General features: G+C 39.4%; 1 protein-coding gene across 1 annotated transcript in view; it reads right to left on the bottom strand.

Annotated features, from left to right (window-relative positions):
- Positions 1-11,840, bottom strand: part of LOC121569732 (nuclear body protein SP140-like protein) — a 78,364-nt gene extending 66,524 nt beyond the window's left edge. The window contains exons 1-3 of the mRNA XM_041880888.2: positions 11,288-11,840; positions 3,110-3,284; positions 2,641-2,877 (exon numbers count right to left, since the gene is read on the bottom strand). Of these exons, the coding sequence (XP_041736822.2) occupies positions 2,641-2,877; positions 3,110-3,284; positions 11,288-11,431 (556 nt within the window). The 5' untranslated portion in view covers positions 11,432-11,840. The remainder of the gene's footprint in view (positions 1-2,640; positions 2,878-3,109; positions 3,285-11,287) is intronic.
- Positions 11,841-15,438: the final 3,598 nt, after the last annotated feature.

Below are 15,438 nucleotides of genomic sequence, written 5' to 3'. Positions count from 1 at the left end.
TTGCGCTTCTGTTGGTTGTCTGTGCTTAGTTGTTTTCCTCCTCTGTTTGGGAGGGTTCTCGCACATGTTAGTGCGCATTTTGTTTTACGCCTGTGTGCGTACTTTCTCGCCTCCGGGCTTTTTGGCTCGTGTTATGAGTGATTGTTCACTAAAGTCTTTTGGACTAAGTTTCTGCGTCCTGCGCCTGATTCCTGCACCACACCCACCTACAGCACCCGCTGACAGTCAGAGACCTGGCCGTGTGGTGCCAGGATAACAACCTCTCCCTCAACGTGACCAAGACAAAGGAGATGATTGTGGACTACAGGAAAAAAAAGAGGACTGAGCACGCCCCCATTCTCATCGACGGGGCTGTAGTGGAACAGGTTGAGAGCTTCAAGTTCCTTGGTGTCCACATCACCAACAAACTATCATGGTCCAAACACACCAAGACAGTCGTGAAGAGGGCACAACAAAGCCTATTCCCCCTCAGGAGACTGAAAAGATTTGGCATGGGTCCTCAGATCCTCAAAAAGTTCTACAGCTGCACCATCGAGAGCATCCTGACTGGTTGCATCACCGCCTGGTATGGCAACTGCTTGGCCTCCGACTGCAAGGCACTACAAAGGGTAGTGCGTACGGCCCAGTACATCACTGGGGCCAAGCTTCCTGCCATCCAGGACCTCTATACCAGGCGGTGTCAGAGGAAGGCCCTCAAAATTATCAAAGACTCCAGCCACCCTAGTCATAGACTGTTCTCTCTGCTACCGCATGGCAAGCGGTACCGGAGTGCCAAGTCTAGGTCCAAAAGACTTCTCAACAGCTTCTACCCCCAAGCCATAAGACTCCTGAACAGCTAATAATGGCTACCCAGACTATTTGCACTGCATTTCACTGTAATGTCTGCACCTGTTGTATTCGGCGCATGTGGCCAATAAAATTGAATTCGATTTGATTTGATTTGATTCCATGTGTGTTTTTTCATAGTTTTGATGTCGTCACTATTATTCTACAATATGAAAAATGATTGAGTAGGTGTGTCCAAACTTTTGACTGGTACTGTATATCCTTCATCTGCACAAAATTGAAAGCTCTCTCTCACAACCCCTGCTCACAGACACACATTGGTTCTGGGATATGCAACCATTTCCTTTCACTCACTTAACGCCACACTTTTCCAAACACAAAAACGCACACCACACATTCCACCACAATACATCCACACATACCCACATACTGTGCCTTCTATGTCTTCTGTTTGCTATGTTTTTATCTCCACTATGTTGATTGAGTAATTTTGTGTTCTAATGAGTTATATCTGAAGATGTATTATTTCGCTAGTTATCTTTTCTTGTATTGCCGTCTTATCCCTTTATAAAATACTATAAATGTGTTTTATTATTACAATCCCTACCATGGCTAGTATTGGCTGTTCCATTATTCCACTCCTCTATTAGAACAGAATAGCCATTGTGTCTCTGAACATTTGGTTATCAATATACAGTTTATCGACTACGAGTGCTACACGTTTCCCCTTTAATCTATTATCTTTGAAGACTGGGTACAGAACTTTGCGCCGTTCTACAATTTCCTTCGGGAAATGATAATTCATGCCTATTTTCGTGCCAGCAAGTCTTTCACCCAGGCTTTTAACCATTATTATTTTATTTTTTAAACGCACATTTGGCAACGATTGGGCGCTCATATCTCTGTCCCCTCTGTCCGAAACGGTGTACACGTTCGAGTTGGATTTTGTCGACAGCTTCACGTGGAATCTGAAGTGCTGTAAGGAGGAAGTACCTCACTACACCCTCAGGAACATCTCCTTCTTTCTCTTGGATACCAGTAAGTACCAGATTTTCTCTCATAGAGCTAGTCTGTATGTCAAGTAAGGCTTCTCTCAGAAAAATGTTCTCCTTTTTAAGTTCATTACCGTCCGTTTCAATCTTATTGACTGTCCCTTTTAGCTTTTTAGTTTCTTTCTCTATTGTCGCAGCTTTTTCGTCACTCATCTCAAGGCTCGCCTTCAACTCCTTTATATCTTTACTGACTAATTCAAGTATGCCCAGTTTGTCATTTATCCATTTAAACAGATCGGTTTCCACCCTTACCATTCCCGGTGGTGAAAAGCTTAAGTCGTCTGTGTCCATCGAGGAGTCGCGTTTCCTTATGGGGATTGGTTCTCCAACTGTAGCTCAGTTGGTAGAGCATGGAGCTTGCAACGCCAGGGTTGTGGGTTCGATTCCCACGGGGGGCCAGTATGAAAAATGTATGCACTCACTAAAACTGTAAGTCGCTCTGGATAAGAGCGTCTGCTAAATGACTAAAATGTAAAAATGTAAAATGTTTACTCTCCGTCATATTTGGGTGTTGCTTGTTTTCGTAATATTTGTCAATACATTTCTCTAGCCTTATGATTTGTTTTGTCTTTTTTTTCCAGATTGAAGGTTATTACCCACCAGTATGTGAAGTGCTAATATTTAGTCTAACTTACAGATATTGAATATTACGTTTTTATCTTGAGGTGATCTGCACTGCTGTGTTCAGTCTGCCATCTTTCCTGACCCTATCTTTCCTATTTGACAGTTATTTACAGGTACTTTAGACTTTCCGACTCAAGGCCTCCTCTTTCCCCCAGGGAACATGAAGCCTGGGACTCACAGTATTTGGGCCTCTGGACTTTCCTCTTCTGACTGGGGGTGGACTGGGTGGACGTGCTGGGCTGCTCCTCCTCCATACTCCCACTTCTCTTTTTCTGTTTCCTCTTTCTCCTTCCTGTCTTCTTCTCCTCCTCCTCCTCCTCCTCCTCTTCTCCTTCCACTGAAGCCTTCTTCTTCTTATCCTCCACCTCTTCCTTCTCCACCTTCTCTGGCAGTTTCTCATAGAATGTAAACGATCCTACAAGGGATTGGAGGCTAAATTGAGCAAACCACGCAACCTAATTCATGTACACCTAATAAAGAATTATAATAAATACAAATTCGACAGGGCTTTGTACCTCAACTTCAAAGTATCCACCATTGTGACTACATTTATATTACACTAGGAGTTAGAATTATATACCGATATTAACTTATACAAACGAATGCCATTATAATACAATAATAAGAGTGAATGCTCCAGAACTGACCGTTCAGCAGGCGGTTTTGTAGCAGGCGTAACGTGGGGTATTTCTGCAGGAGGTGGTCCCTGAACACACAGTTCCAGAACAACTTGATGCTGTCGGGCCTCTCTGCCTCCACCCAGTCCAACACCTGGTACACACCCTTCTCCCTCAGCTCCTTACTCTTCATCCGAATCAGATTCTGCAGGAGAGGTCAAATATAAAACCATGGTCCAATTTGTGGGGGTTGTCAAATTGTGGCTGGAGTGATAGACTTGATTCTCTAGAAGCAACTACCATCCCAATCAGTTCATGTGACAGACAGGAATTTATGGACACACGTCAGGCAGTACTAATCAATGATCATCAACTCCAATTTTCACTCTTACAATAACATTCCATAACCTGTTATTTGTACCCAGCTAGTAATAGGACAGTGACTGGTCTTAGTGTACACAGTACACTCTTAGAATTAGTGTTGACCCGATGAACCCTGGAGATCCTCAAGGAACCTCTAGCGGTCAAACAGGGAAATGGTTACAATCGTTCATTTTTCCCATCTTTCTTTTTTTGAAACACTTAAAATAAGGGCTGTGTTTCATGTAGGCTTACCCTGGAGTGACGTTTTGATAACCGTATAAATCTCTCTAGGACAAGGTGACTTTTATCAATATATTCACCTGCATTTACCCTCCAAAAATGAAATGCTAATTATATGCTAATGTCGTTATCATAAAGAAGTACAAATGCCATGATGATCTGGACGAGACTGCCGAATCGAGGCAAAGGTAAGAATCTCTGGATCAACTATCTAATGTTAGCTAAATGTAGTAATGAATAAATTAGCTACATTTCTTTAAATGGACAATTCTGTGAAATGTTTTGTGCAAGTTTTAAATTGACACAATACCAGTTAGCAAAGGTGTCAGCTAGAGATGACGTGCAGGAGCTTGCAGCGATTTGTAGTCTTGCATGATGTCTACTTTGATGCTAATTAGCATTTTCGAATCTGAGCATAAATAGAGCCGAATATGTTGATAAAAGTCACCTGGTCCGAGAGAGATTTACAGCAGTCCTCCAGAGGAATGAATCTAATTATTATACAGTAATACAGTATTTCAATTCAATGTTTCAAGGACAAAATGACATGTATTTAAGTATTTTCTGTTGTTGTAGTGGGGACAGTAACATTAGTACAATATAGTTTGTGTTTTTATATTTTAATTATTTATTTTATGTTTAGCTCACATAATATAATTTAAAAGTATGCATTAAGGTGTCTGTCATACAATAAACTTGTCAAAAATTAATGTAGACATGAATAAATGCAAATATTTTTTACAACGGAGGAGTACCAAGATGGCTGCGCGGTGGCTTCAATGCAGCACCCACTGTCCAGGGTTTATTTACATCATTGACCTTTACACAGAGGTTCCTCGAAGAACCTCGAGGACCCTTTTCAGACTCGAGGAACCTTTTTCAACCGGAAAGGTTCCGCTGGTGTGGTAACCCAAAAGGTTTGTCCAGGCACCTTTACTTGCAAAATAGGAGGAAGAATTTTACCAATTAACTTCTGTAGACTACAATTTGTTTTATTACAGGGTTAAATCAGGGTTTTATTCGGTTGAGTAAAGTACTACAGTACAGTACAGTAAGGTGTACAGTAGAATTTAAATCAGTAGAGTACAGTAGAGTTAATTCAGTAGAGTACAGTACAGTAGAGTACATTAGAGGAAAGTATTAAACAATACAGTACATTATACTGAACTATACTCTACTGTGCTGTACTCTAATGTACTGAACTATACTTACTTTTATTTACTGTACTGTGCTCTACTGTATTGTACTGTACTCTACTGTACTGTACTATAGTCAACTTTTCTTTACTGTGCTGTACTGTAATGTACTGTACTCTGCTATGCTGTGCTGTACTGTACTGTGCTGTCCAAACTTGTGAAACATAGATGTCTATGATTGGTTCAGATTTGGTCCGGTTCAGACAGCCTTGAGTCTTCTTGGGTATGACGCTACAAGCTTGCCACACCTGTATTTGGGGAGTTTCTCCCATTCTTCTCTGCAGATCCTCTCAAGATCTGTCAGCTATTTTCAGGTCTCTTCAGAGACGTTAGATCGGGATCATGTCCGGGCTCTGGCTGGGCCACTCAAGGACATTCAGAAACTTGTCCCGAAGCCACTCCTGCGTTGTTTTGGCTGTTTGCTTAGGGTCGTTGTCCTGTTGAAAGGTGAACCTTCGCCCCAGTCTGAGCTCTGGAGCAGGTTTTCATCAAGGATCTCTCTGTACTTTGCTCCGTTCATCTTTTCCTTGATCCTGACTAGTCTCACAGTCCCTGCCGCTGAAAAACATCCTCACAGCATGATGCTGCCACCACCATGCTTCACTGTAGGGACGGTGCCAGGAATCCTCCAGACGGGACGCTTGGCATTGTACTCCAGCCCTGTTAACCCATGCCCTAACCCTAACACCCACATACTAATACCCTAATATTGATACAATCAAGTACCGATGCACCCATATCTTAGCCCTAAATGCCCTATTTGCTAATCATAGACCCCAGTTCCTTTGCCAATACACATCCCTGTTACTTGCCTATCTCAGCCCTGTTACCCACTTTACCTAGGCCTGTATTCCCCAAGTCACCAACAGTAACCTGAAGGTAACTGCCAAAATAAAGGAAACAACAATATAATGTGTCTTAATAGGGCGTTAGGCCGCCACAAGTCGTCAGAACAGCTTCAGTGTGCCTTGGCATAGATTTTACAAGTGTATGGCTATCTATTGGAGGGATGCGACACCATTCTTCCACGAGAAATTCCATCATTTGGTGTTTTGTTGATGCTGGTGGAATACGCAGTCTCAGGCACCGTTCCAGAATCTGTGTTAAAGTGTTAAACTTGGTTGAGATCTGGTGACTGAGACGGCCATGGCATATGGTAAACATCATTTTCGTGCTCATCAAACCATTCAGTGATCACTCGTGCCCTGTGGATTGTGTCATTGTCATCCTGGAAGAGACCACTCCCATCAGGATAGAAATTATTCATCATAGATTGAAGGTGATCACTCAGAATGGCTGTGTATTTCTTGGTGTTTACCTTGCCCTCTAAGGTATTGAGTAAATCTAAACCGTGCCAGGAAAATGCACCCCACACCATAACAGAGCCACCAGAACTCTCGTTTTAAGTGTTTCCTTTATTTTTTCAGTTACCTGTATATCAAGCTATTCGCTGCACACCCCAAACCTGTTATTTGCATATGTTAGTCCTATGACCTTTGACCTGTATACGCTTATCATTTCATAGATAAACCCATAGTACAGTGGTATAACACATGTGCTCTAGCCCCATTCACTTTTTTTCCTACCACAAACTTGTTGCCAGAAAGGATTTGAATGGGCAATAGACCAATTACCTGTATGAGCCTTGTGTATCCCTACACCCCATTAAACATATAAACCAGGTAAGTCCATGGGCATATGCATATAAAACAGGTCTACCCCAGTGCCCAAGCCTAAACACTCATACAAACCAGGTCAACACTTGTACTTCAGCCCCGATATTCTTACAGACCAGGTGTACACCTGCACATCTAACCCAATACAGATTTTTGTCAATAATGTTACATGTCAGACCCAATTGCCATAAAAATAGGTATACTTCTGCATTTCAGCCCCAATATTAATACAAACCAGGTCTACACCTGTACTTCAGCTCCAATTTACATACCTACAAAGTCTGCACCTGTGCTTGATCCCAATTAGTCAACTAAGCCAGGTCTAAATGTGCCAAAGCCTGATTACTCAAACTGTAAACCAGGTCTACCCCTGCACAGCAAGGCCGTAGCTACATATAAGGACACCGAGGTCCGGACCTCTGTGATTTTCTCTGTGAATACACAAGTTGCAATTTCGAAACTTGGTTGTGCATCAGCAGTTTTCCTCGTTATGTCACTCGCTGACAGTCACTCAATTAGCCAATGTCACTTAATTTGCTTTTAAAACTGCAAAAACTTCTCCCCACCACATGGCAAAATGTGTAGAATTGCAGGAAATTAGCTGTAAAACTGCAACAACAAAAAAGTTATGTTAAGCAAACGTATTTACCTTTTGTTAATAAAATAATTTTTCTGCTAACAGATCCCTCTGTACATATTCAATTATAGTTTTAATCCTGGTGCTGAGTTAATGTGAGTTAATGTGTAGCGGCTAATTGTATAGCCAATAGGCTATGTGTTTGTAGATCGACTGAGGTGACTGAAGCTACAGCAACCAATGTGATAATGGTTGTTGTTTTTTTTTGCTTGTTTTTGCTGTTCTCCAAATAGCATTTTAGAGTTTTTAAATTGTATAGAAATGCAGTAAATGAGCGTCAACTTTCTTAAAATGTCTAAAACTCAGACCCTGGCTACAGCCCTGCACCTCAGCGCCAGTACTCCTACAAACTGGGTCTACACTTTTTACGAGTCCCAATACTAATATAAACCGGATCTACACCTGCATATCTCAGCACAAATACCCATACGAACCAGGTTTACACCTGTGGCTATGTCCCACTACTCTGATAATCCAGGTGCCCTTGTGACTATTCAGCAAAACTCACAAAAGGTCTACAAACCTAAACAAACCTATTGACATTACATTTTTGATCAGTTATTACATTAATTCAGTATATGGGTCTATACATGGCCAACATTTTACAGTCAACATCACTGATTTAAACATATGTAAAGGCTAATGGATAATGGTAAAATCATCTGTAAGATAATCTTGATGATCAAGTATATCCATAACCCAACACAACGAGCATCATGGATTCAACACTGTAATGGAAAACTGTAATTTATACGGTAATTTGAGGTATTATCAACAGTAAAAAAAAAACTTTTACATTTTACTGCAGCATACTATAAATGATGCATTTTAGTAGAATTGCTGTATATTTAATGGTGCTGTAATTCCACCCCACAGAAAATATTTTGACCAATAGTGGGTCCATGGTATTGTTGTTTCTGTAACGTTAACATATTTTGAGGCATGCCTTGTAAGAGGCTATATTTGTTGCACCCGTGATTGAGAATGCTTTACCAATTTAACTTGTATGTGGTTATAGTGCCCCATCAATTAAAAATGTATAGGGGACAGATTGGAGTGGCAGCTAATCTTAAACCTTAAAGGGTTGAGCAAAAGGCATTTGCCATGTCCTTTTGGTGTGTTTTTCCCTGTAGTTGCTGCTAATTTGGAAGCCTTTCTTAAGGTCTCTAGAAGTGCAAGTGATATAAAACTCTAGTGATGGGAAACCGATGCTTAATGAAGGCTTCAGCGCTTTCACCAAAATGTGCCAAAAAACTGAGCTTCATTATCTGTTCACAATGCACATTAGTTACATCTGCTGGTTAGCAATAAATAGCAGCGAATGATTATCAGATAGATGTTGTTTTTCTCCACTGTTTTCATCAAAACTCTGTGGCGCAGCAGTAAGTTGTTGGCTTCAGTAGCCTATAATCAGTTGGAATACCAGCTTTGCATCTTACATCAAGCTTCCCTTTTTTGCCTTCAAGTTTACTGTTTTTCAAAATCTGAATATATGGCATTATTTAGGATGCTTAAGACAGAAGCTTATACTATACTAAATATAACAAATTATTTGAACAGTGCAGAAAGTGTTCTTTCACATAAAACAAAACTGTAATTTATACGGTAATTTGAGGTATTATCAACAGTAAAAAAAAATTTTTTTTACATTTTACTGCAGCATACTATAAATGGTGCATTTTAGTAGAGTTGCTGTATATTTAATGGTGCTGTAATTCCACCCCACAGAAAATATTTTGACCAATAGTGGGTCCATGGTATTGTTGTTTCTGTAACGTTAACATATTTTGAGGCGTGCCTTGTAAGAGGCTATATTTGTTGCACCCGTGATTGAGAATGCTTTACCAATTTAACTTGTATGTGGTTATAGTGCCCCATCAATTAAAAATGTATAGGGGACAGATTGGAGTGGCAGCTAATCTTAAACCTTAAATGGTTGAGCAAAAGGCATTTGCCATGTCCTTTTGGTGTGTTTTTCCCTGTAGTTGCTGCTAATTTGGAAGCCTTTCTTAAGGTCTCTAGAAGTGCAAGTGATATAAAACTCTAGTGATGGGAAACCGATGCTTAATGAAGGCTTCAGCGCTTTCACCAAAATGTGCCAAAAAACTGAGCTTCATTATCTGTTCACAATGCACATTAGTGACATCTGCTGGTTAGCAATAAATAGCAGCGAATGATTATCCGATAGATGTCGTTTTTCTCCACTGTTTTCATCAAAACTCTGTGGCGCAGCAGTAAGTTGTTGGCTTCAGTAGGCTATAATCAGTTGGAATACCAGCTTTGCATCTTACATCAAGCTTCCCTTTTTTGCCTTCAAGTTTACTGTTTTTCTAAATCTGAATCTATGGCATTATTTAGGATGCTTAAGACAGAAGCTTATACTATACTAAATATAACAAATTATTTGAACAGTGCAGAAAGTGTTCTTTCACATAAAACAATTGTCTAAATAGTGTGCCTTCAACAGGATTCTACCTCATACCCTCACGTCCCGGAATGTTCTCTACTCTACCAGCTAAGCTACCGTTCAGATGAAACTTTTTGTACAAAATTCGAACTATATTTGTAAGTACGTGTCCAATACAGGTCAGTATTTGAAAGCAGCTTGGAATCGAAGAAAGCACCGGAACCAAAGAGAAATTAGTAGGATTTCACATTTTGTAACACACGGTTTGAAAATGCACGTGATCAAATGAAGCTTTGGACGTCATTGATTACATACTTCTGATAAAGTGATACACGCATCAGCACACTGCTTCGAAGTTAGCTGCTTAGCGATTTTGACGCATGCCTCGGAGCTCCGATATCAAACGTAACATCACTATAAAACACAAAATATGAATGAATATGCTGTGAAATGTAAACACTTTAGAGGAGAGTGGGGTAAGTTGACCCATTTTTTACATTCAGCATCACTCCGTCAAGGGAAATATAGTGTTCTTTCTAACAAAGATATCTACATATATTTCACATGATGTTGTGTATCCCCGGAAATAATCAGAATTCATGTAAACATGACAATTTTGAAACATAATTAGTCCCAAAAAAGCGGTCTCTTGGCACAACTTATGAGGTAAGATGAGCTGCGGGACAGGGTAAGTTAAGCCGCCTAAAAATGTCTGTACTGAATGAAATATTGCCACTACCTTTTTAAAACCATGTTTATCTTTATTTCCCAAACACAATTCAACACAATCCCAATAACTTTTTGTCTTTTAATAATTTTAAGCATCTTTTAACACAGGCTTAACACCTAACAAACACTTCTTAAAAACAAACACTTTTTACATAGGACAGGCCCTGTTGTTTCCTTATATCCCAGCAATAATGCCTTGCATTACGCCTGGGAAGGAAACACTTCAATTTGCTCAATTTGCCATTGGCTCAACTTACCCAATTTCCTTTGGCTCAATTTACCTGAAGGCAAACATTTTGACTATATTAGCCCACACAGCTACAAGGATGCACTTTTATGCTAGGTTTAGGACCTCACCTCAATTCATTCAGCCAATCATTCATTCATGTTGATGATGGTAGCATTTACTTTTTTTTTTTTTACAGTATAGGCCTAATACAGTAATGTTTACAGTATTGTACTGTGTCATTACACAGTACTTGCTATGATACTGTATTTATATTACAGTAGGTGTACTTTAATATTAAATACTGAATTTTACTTGCCACAGAGCTGACTATAAATTACAGTCAAATTCATGATGACCCCTTTAAAGTAAATGTGTTGAAAATTAAGGCACACAGCCTATGTAAACTAGACCCTTTAAACATTAAACAAAATATTAAAAATGTAAATATGAAAACATTTCAACAAAAAAAGTGTTTTTTAAGCTGTTGAATACAGACTTCTGGTGTAAAAGTAGGTCTACACCTTCGAGATTTATCCTTGTCTTGTGACCATTTTGAGAAATTTAATGAAACTTCTCTGAATCATACTTCACCTTAATAATGCATAATATATTACTTATTTGTTAATTACAACTTTACCTTATTTAAAGCATGTAAAGTAGGCCTACCCAAGTTTTTTTTTCGGTATTGTGACCGATAGGATTACATTTAACCTTTGAGTATTTGCTCTCACCTTGTGCATTTTCTCCGGAATGAGGTGGTGGTCTCGGAGCTGGTTAAGAAAGGTGTGTGGTTTCTCCATGCACGACATCTCTGTCCTACTACAGTGGAAAAACTGCAGTAACTGCTTATCTGTCAGAAAATCCAACCGGTCCATTGGCGCCGATCGCAACTGCAGTTCACCTCTTCAAATCAGTTTTCTTTGTTGAAAAAAATGCTATATTTACCAGGTCATTGAATATTATTAACAGTTTAATAATTAACGAACCGGTTCATATTGGGTTGCACATATAGATTCATAAATTAAAGTATGATTGTAGGCTATTTACGTTTCAATACAGGCCCAGGGCGGATTGATTCACTCAGACGATAGACGCGCAAAAGCAATCGAGACGAAAATAGCCTACATTCCAGTTTGGACGATGGACGTAATCAAAACGTTTTCAGCTGTAGGCCTACAACATGTTGTTATTGTTATTTTCGAATATAAAATAGATCTCCCGCCAGCACGGAAGGCCACTTCAAATAACATTTGGAAAGTGAAAGTGCTCATGTGACGGATCCTTCCTGGCCACTCTGCCGCCCTAGGCGATTCAACCAAATTGCCGCCCCTTACGAGAATAGTCCCAGTAAGCAAAATAACGTTAAAACACGTCTACAATACGTATTTTTCCAGACATTGAAGTTAGTTTCAATTTAGGTTCTGAATTAAAGGTGAAAATATGTATTTTCCAGATGTTGAAGTCAGGTTCATTTTCGGTTTTGAATGAAAGTTGAAAATACGTAATTTATAGACATCTAGACATTGTGAATGTTGACCTGTTTAAAGGTCTTACTCACATCGGCTATGGAGAGCGTGATCACACAGTTGTCCAGAACAGCTGATGCTCTCATGCATGTTTCAGTGTTACTTGCCTCGAAGCGAGCATAGAAGTAATTTAGCTGGTCTGGTAGGCTCGTGTCACTGGGCAGCTCGCGGCTGTGATTCCCTTTGTAGTCTGTATTAGTTTGCAAGCCCTGCCACATCCGACTAGCGTCCGAGCCGGTGTAGTACGATTCGATCTTAGTCCTGTATTGATGCTTTGCCTGTTTGATGGTTCGTCGGAGGGCATAGCTGGATTTCTTATAAACTTCCGGGTTAGAATCCCGCTCCTTGAAAGCGGCAGCTCTACGCTTTAGCTCAGTGCGGATGTTGCCTGTAATCCATGGCTTCTGGTTGGGGTATGTACGTACAGTCACTGTGGGGACGATGTCATCGATGCACTTATTGATGAAGCCAAAAACTGATGTGGTGTACTCCTCAATGCCATCGAAATAATCCCTGAACATATTCCAGTCTGTGCTAGTAAAACAGTCCTGTAGCTTAGCATCTGCTTCATTTGACCACTTTTTTATTGACCGAGTCACTGGTGCTTCCTGCTTTAGTTTTTGCTTGTAAGCAGGAATCAGGAGGATAGAATTATGGTCAGATTTGCCAAATGGAGGGCGAGGGAGAGCTTTGTCCGGGTCTCTGTGTGTGGAGTAAAGGTGGTGTAGAGTTTTCAAATATACATAGACCGCCACCCCTTGTCTTACCAGAGGCTGCTGTTCTATCCTGCCGATACAGTGTATAACCGCCAGCTGTATTTTATTAAATTCTTCGTTCAGCCACGACTCGGTAAAACATATTACAGTTTTTAATGTCCCGTTGGTAGGATGTACGTGCTTGTAGTTCCTCCAATTTATTATCAAGGGATTGTAAATTGGCCAATAGTATCGATGGCAAAAGCAGATTAGCCACTCATCACAGGCTCCTAACCATGCTCCCCGATCTCCTTCCGAGATATCTCCTTTTCTTTCTACTGCGAATGACGGGGATGAGGGCCCTGTCAGGTGTCTGGGGCAAATCCCTCTCGTCCGACTCATTAAAGAAAAATTATTCGTCCAGTTCAAGGTGAGTAATCGCTGTTCCGATGTCCAGAAGCTCTTTTCGGTCATAAGAGACGGTAGCAGCAACATTATGTACAAAATAAGTTACAAACATTGCAAAAAAACACACAAAATACCACGGTTGGTTAAGAGTCCATAAAACGGCAGCCATCCCCTCTGGTGCCATTGTATGCAATGTGAAAAGACTCGTAGGAAAACACACACATTTTTGTGCAACTTAATTCCTAGGAAAATACATATTTTGGGGGCAAACTTCAGAACAATCTTTTGAAAGTTATTAAAGCAATGCATGATGTTCTACACTGCCTTTTGTTTTGTGTCCCACATTTATTTATATAAAAAAACAAACGTGTTAACAACCCAATATTGTTAATGAACCAGGTTGTCACAGAAATAATAATAGTATAATAGTAAATATATTATAATAGTAGCCCTACGTTATTTTTTATTTTATTACTGCCAATACTGTTTTCTATGCTTGTTTTCACTTAATACTTTGGGATACTGGTGCACTTGTAGTCAGAAAGGCCTACACAATTTTATTCATAATGCATTTAATACAAGGCTCCACTTTTTCATGTACATTACACCATTTGTTTCATAATGCATTTTATACAAGGCTATGTTACATTTTATGAGGTTTACCAGATTAGAGAAAAAATACAAAATGTTTTTTGCTTTTTGGTATCGATGAAGGTATTTGATTGGGGAATGGGGATACGTTTTTATGATTGGAAATTATAATACACACCATAATACACATGCACACGCACACAAAAATGTACACACATATACACACACTCACTTTGTTTGTACTCATGTTATAGCCAACTCTTGACTTTTGTATGAATTATTTTTTATAAAATATTTGTATCTAGTAGTCATGTATTCATTATCTTTAACGGGTTAAATGTTTGTAGTTTGCATGTTTCCGTAATGATTAACATGGCTAAATAGTCGTACATCTCTGCTTGATTTAGCTTTTTATATATTTGGCATTTTTATACATATTCTGTATTTCCACTGAAGAAAGCAATAATTAGTCAACACACTACTGTAAATAAAACGACACTAGCTGTTATAAAATGGAAATTGATTGCTGGAAATAAATGGTGAGAAATGCTCATTCTGAAGCCATTTACATTCTATGGGGTATAAGATGTTGAGAATAGTGGCATAGGAGAGTCTGAAATGAATTAAATACCCTAACCCTAAACTATGTTAAATGTCAGCAGCAATTTCCAGTGAGAAATGCTCAGTCTGAAGCCATTCGGCTATGGGTTTCACAGCTCTATAATAATGATACAAGTTATATCACCTTAAAAAGGGTTTATTTACAACTTCTGGGGTATAACATGTTGGGCAAAGTGGTATAAAAGAGTCTGACATATAACCCCTAACTTGAGTTTAGTCTTCGCCAATGAAAACCAAGAGGGGCCTAGCTTCGTTCTTCATGACTGGGAAAGGCCTCAATTATACTTTTTGCACCAAAGTACGTTCATCTCTAGGAGACAGAACGCGTCTCCTTCCTGAGCGGTATGATGGCTGCGTGGTCCCATGGTGTTTATACTTGCGTACTATTGTTTGTACAGATGAACGTGGTACCTTCAGGCATTTGGAAATTGCTCCCAAGGATGAACCAGACTTGTGAAGGTCTACAAAAAAAATTAGTCCTGCACAAAGTAGATGTCCTAACCGACTTGCCAAAACTATAGTTTGTTAACAAGAAATTTGTGGAGTGGTTGAAAAAACGAGTTTTAATTACTCCAACCTAAGTGTATGTATACTTCCGACTTCAACTGTATTTTCCCTGACACTGAAAAGTACTCGTTACATTTGTAATACTTAGCAGGACAGGAAAATGGTCCAATTCACACACTTATCAAGAGAACATCCCTGGTCACATCTACAGCCTTTGATCTGGGGACTCACAAAACCCAAATGATTCATTTGTAAATAATGTCTGAGTGTTAGTGTGGCCCTAGCTATCCATACATTTTAAAAACACAAAAATTGTGCCGTCTGGTTTGCTTATAAGGAATTTGAAATGATTTATACTTTTACTTTTGATACTTAAGTATATTTTAGCAATTACATTTCCTTTTGATACTTACACATATTTAAAACCAAATACTTTTAGACTTTTAATTAAGTAGTATTTTACTGGGTGACTTTCAATTTTACTTGAGTAATGTATTTGAGTCATGTAGTCAAGTATGACAATTAGGTACTCTT

The sequence above is a fragment of the Coregonus clupeaformis genome, chromosome 7 (genome assembly GCF_020615455.1).
Source record: "Coregonus clupeaformis isolate EN_2021a chromosome 7, ASM2061545v1, whole genome shotgun sequence".
Taxonomy (NCBI): domain Eukaryota; kingdom Metazoa; phylum Chordata; class Actinopteri; order Salmoniformes; family Salmonidae; genus Coregonus; species Coregonus clupeaformis.
The sequence above is the reverse complement of the archived record's forward strand: the minus strand, read 5'-3'. Positions and strand labels throughout refer to the sequence as shown.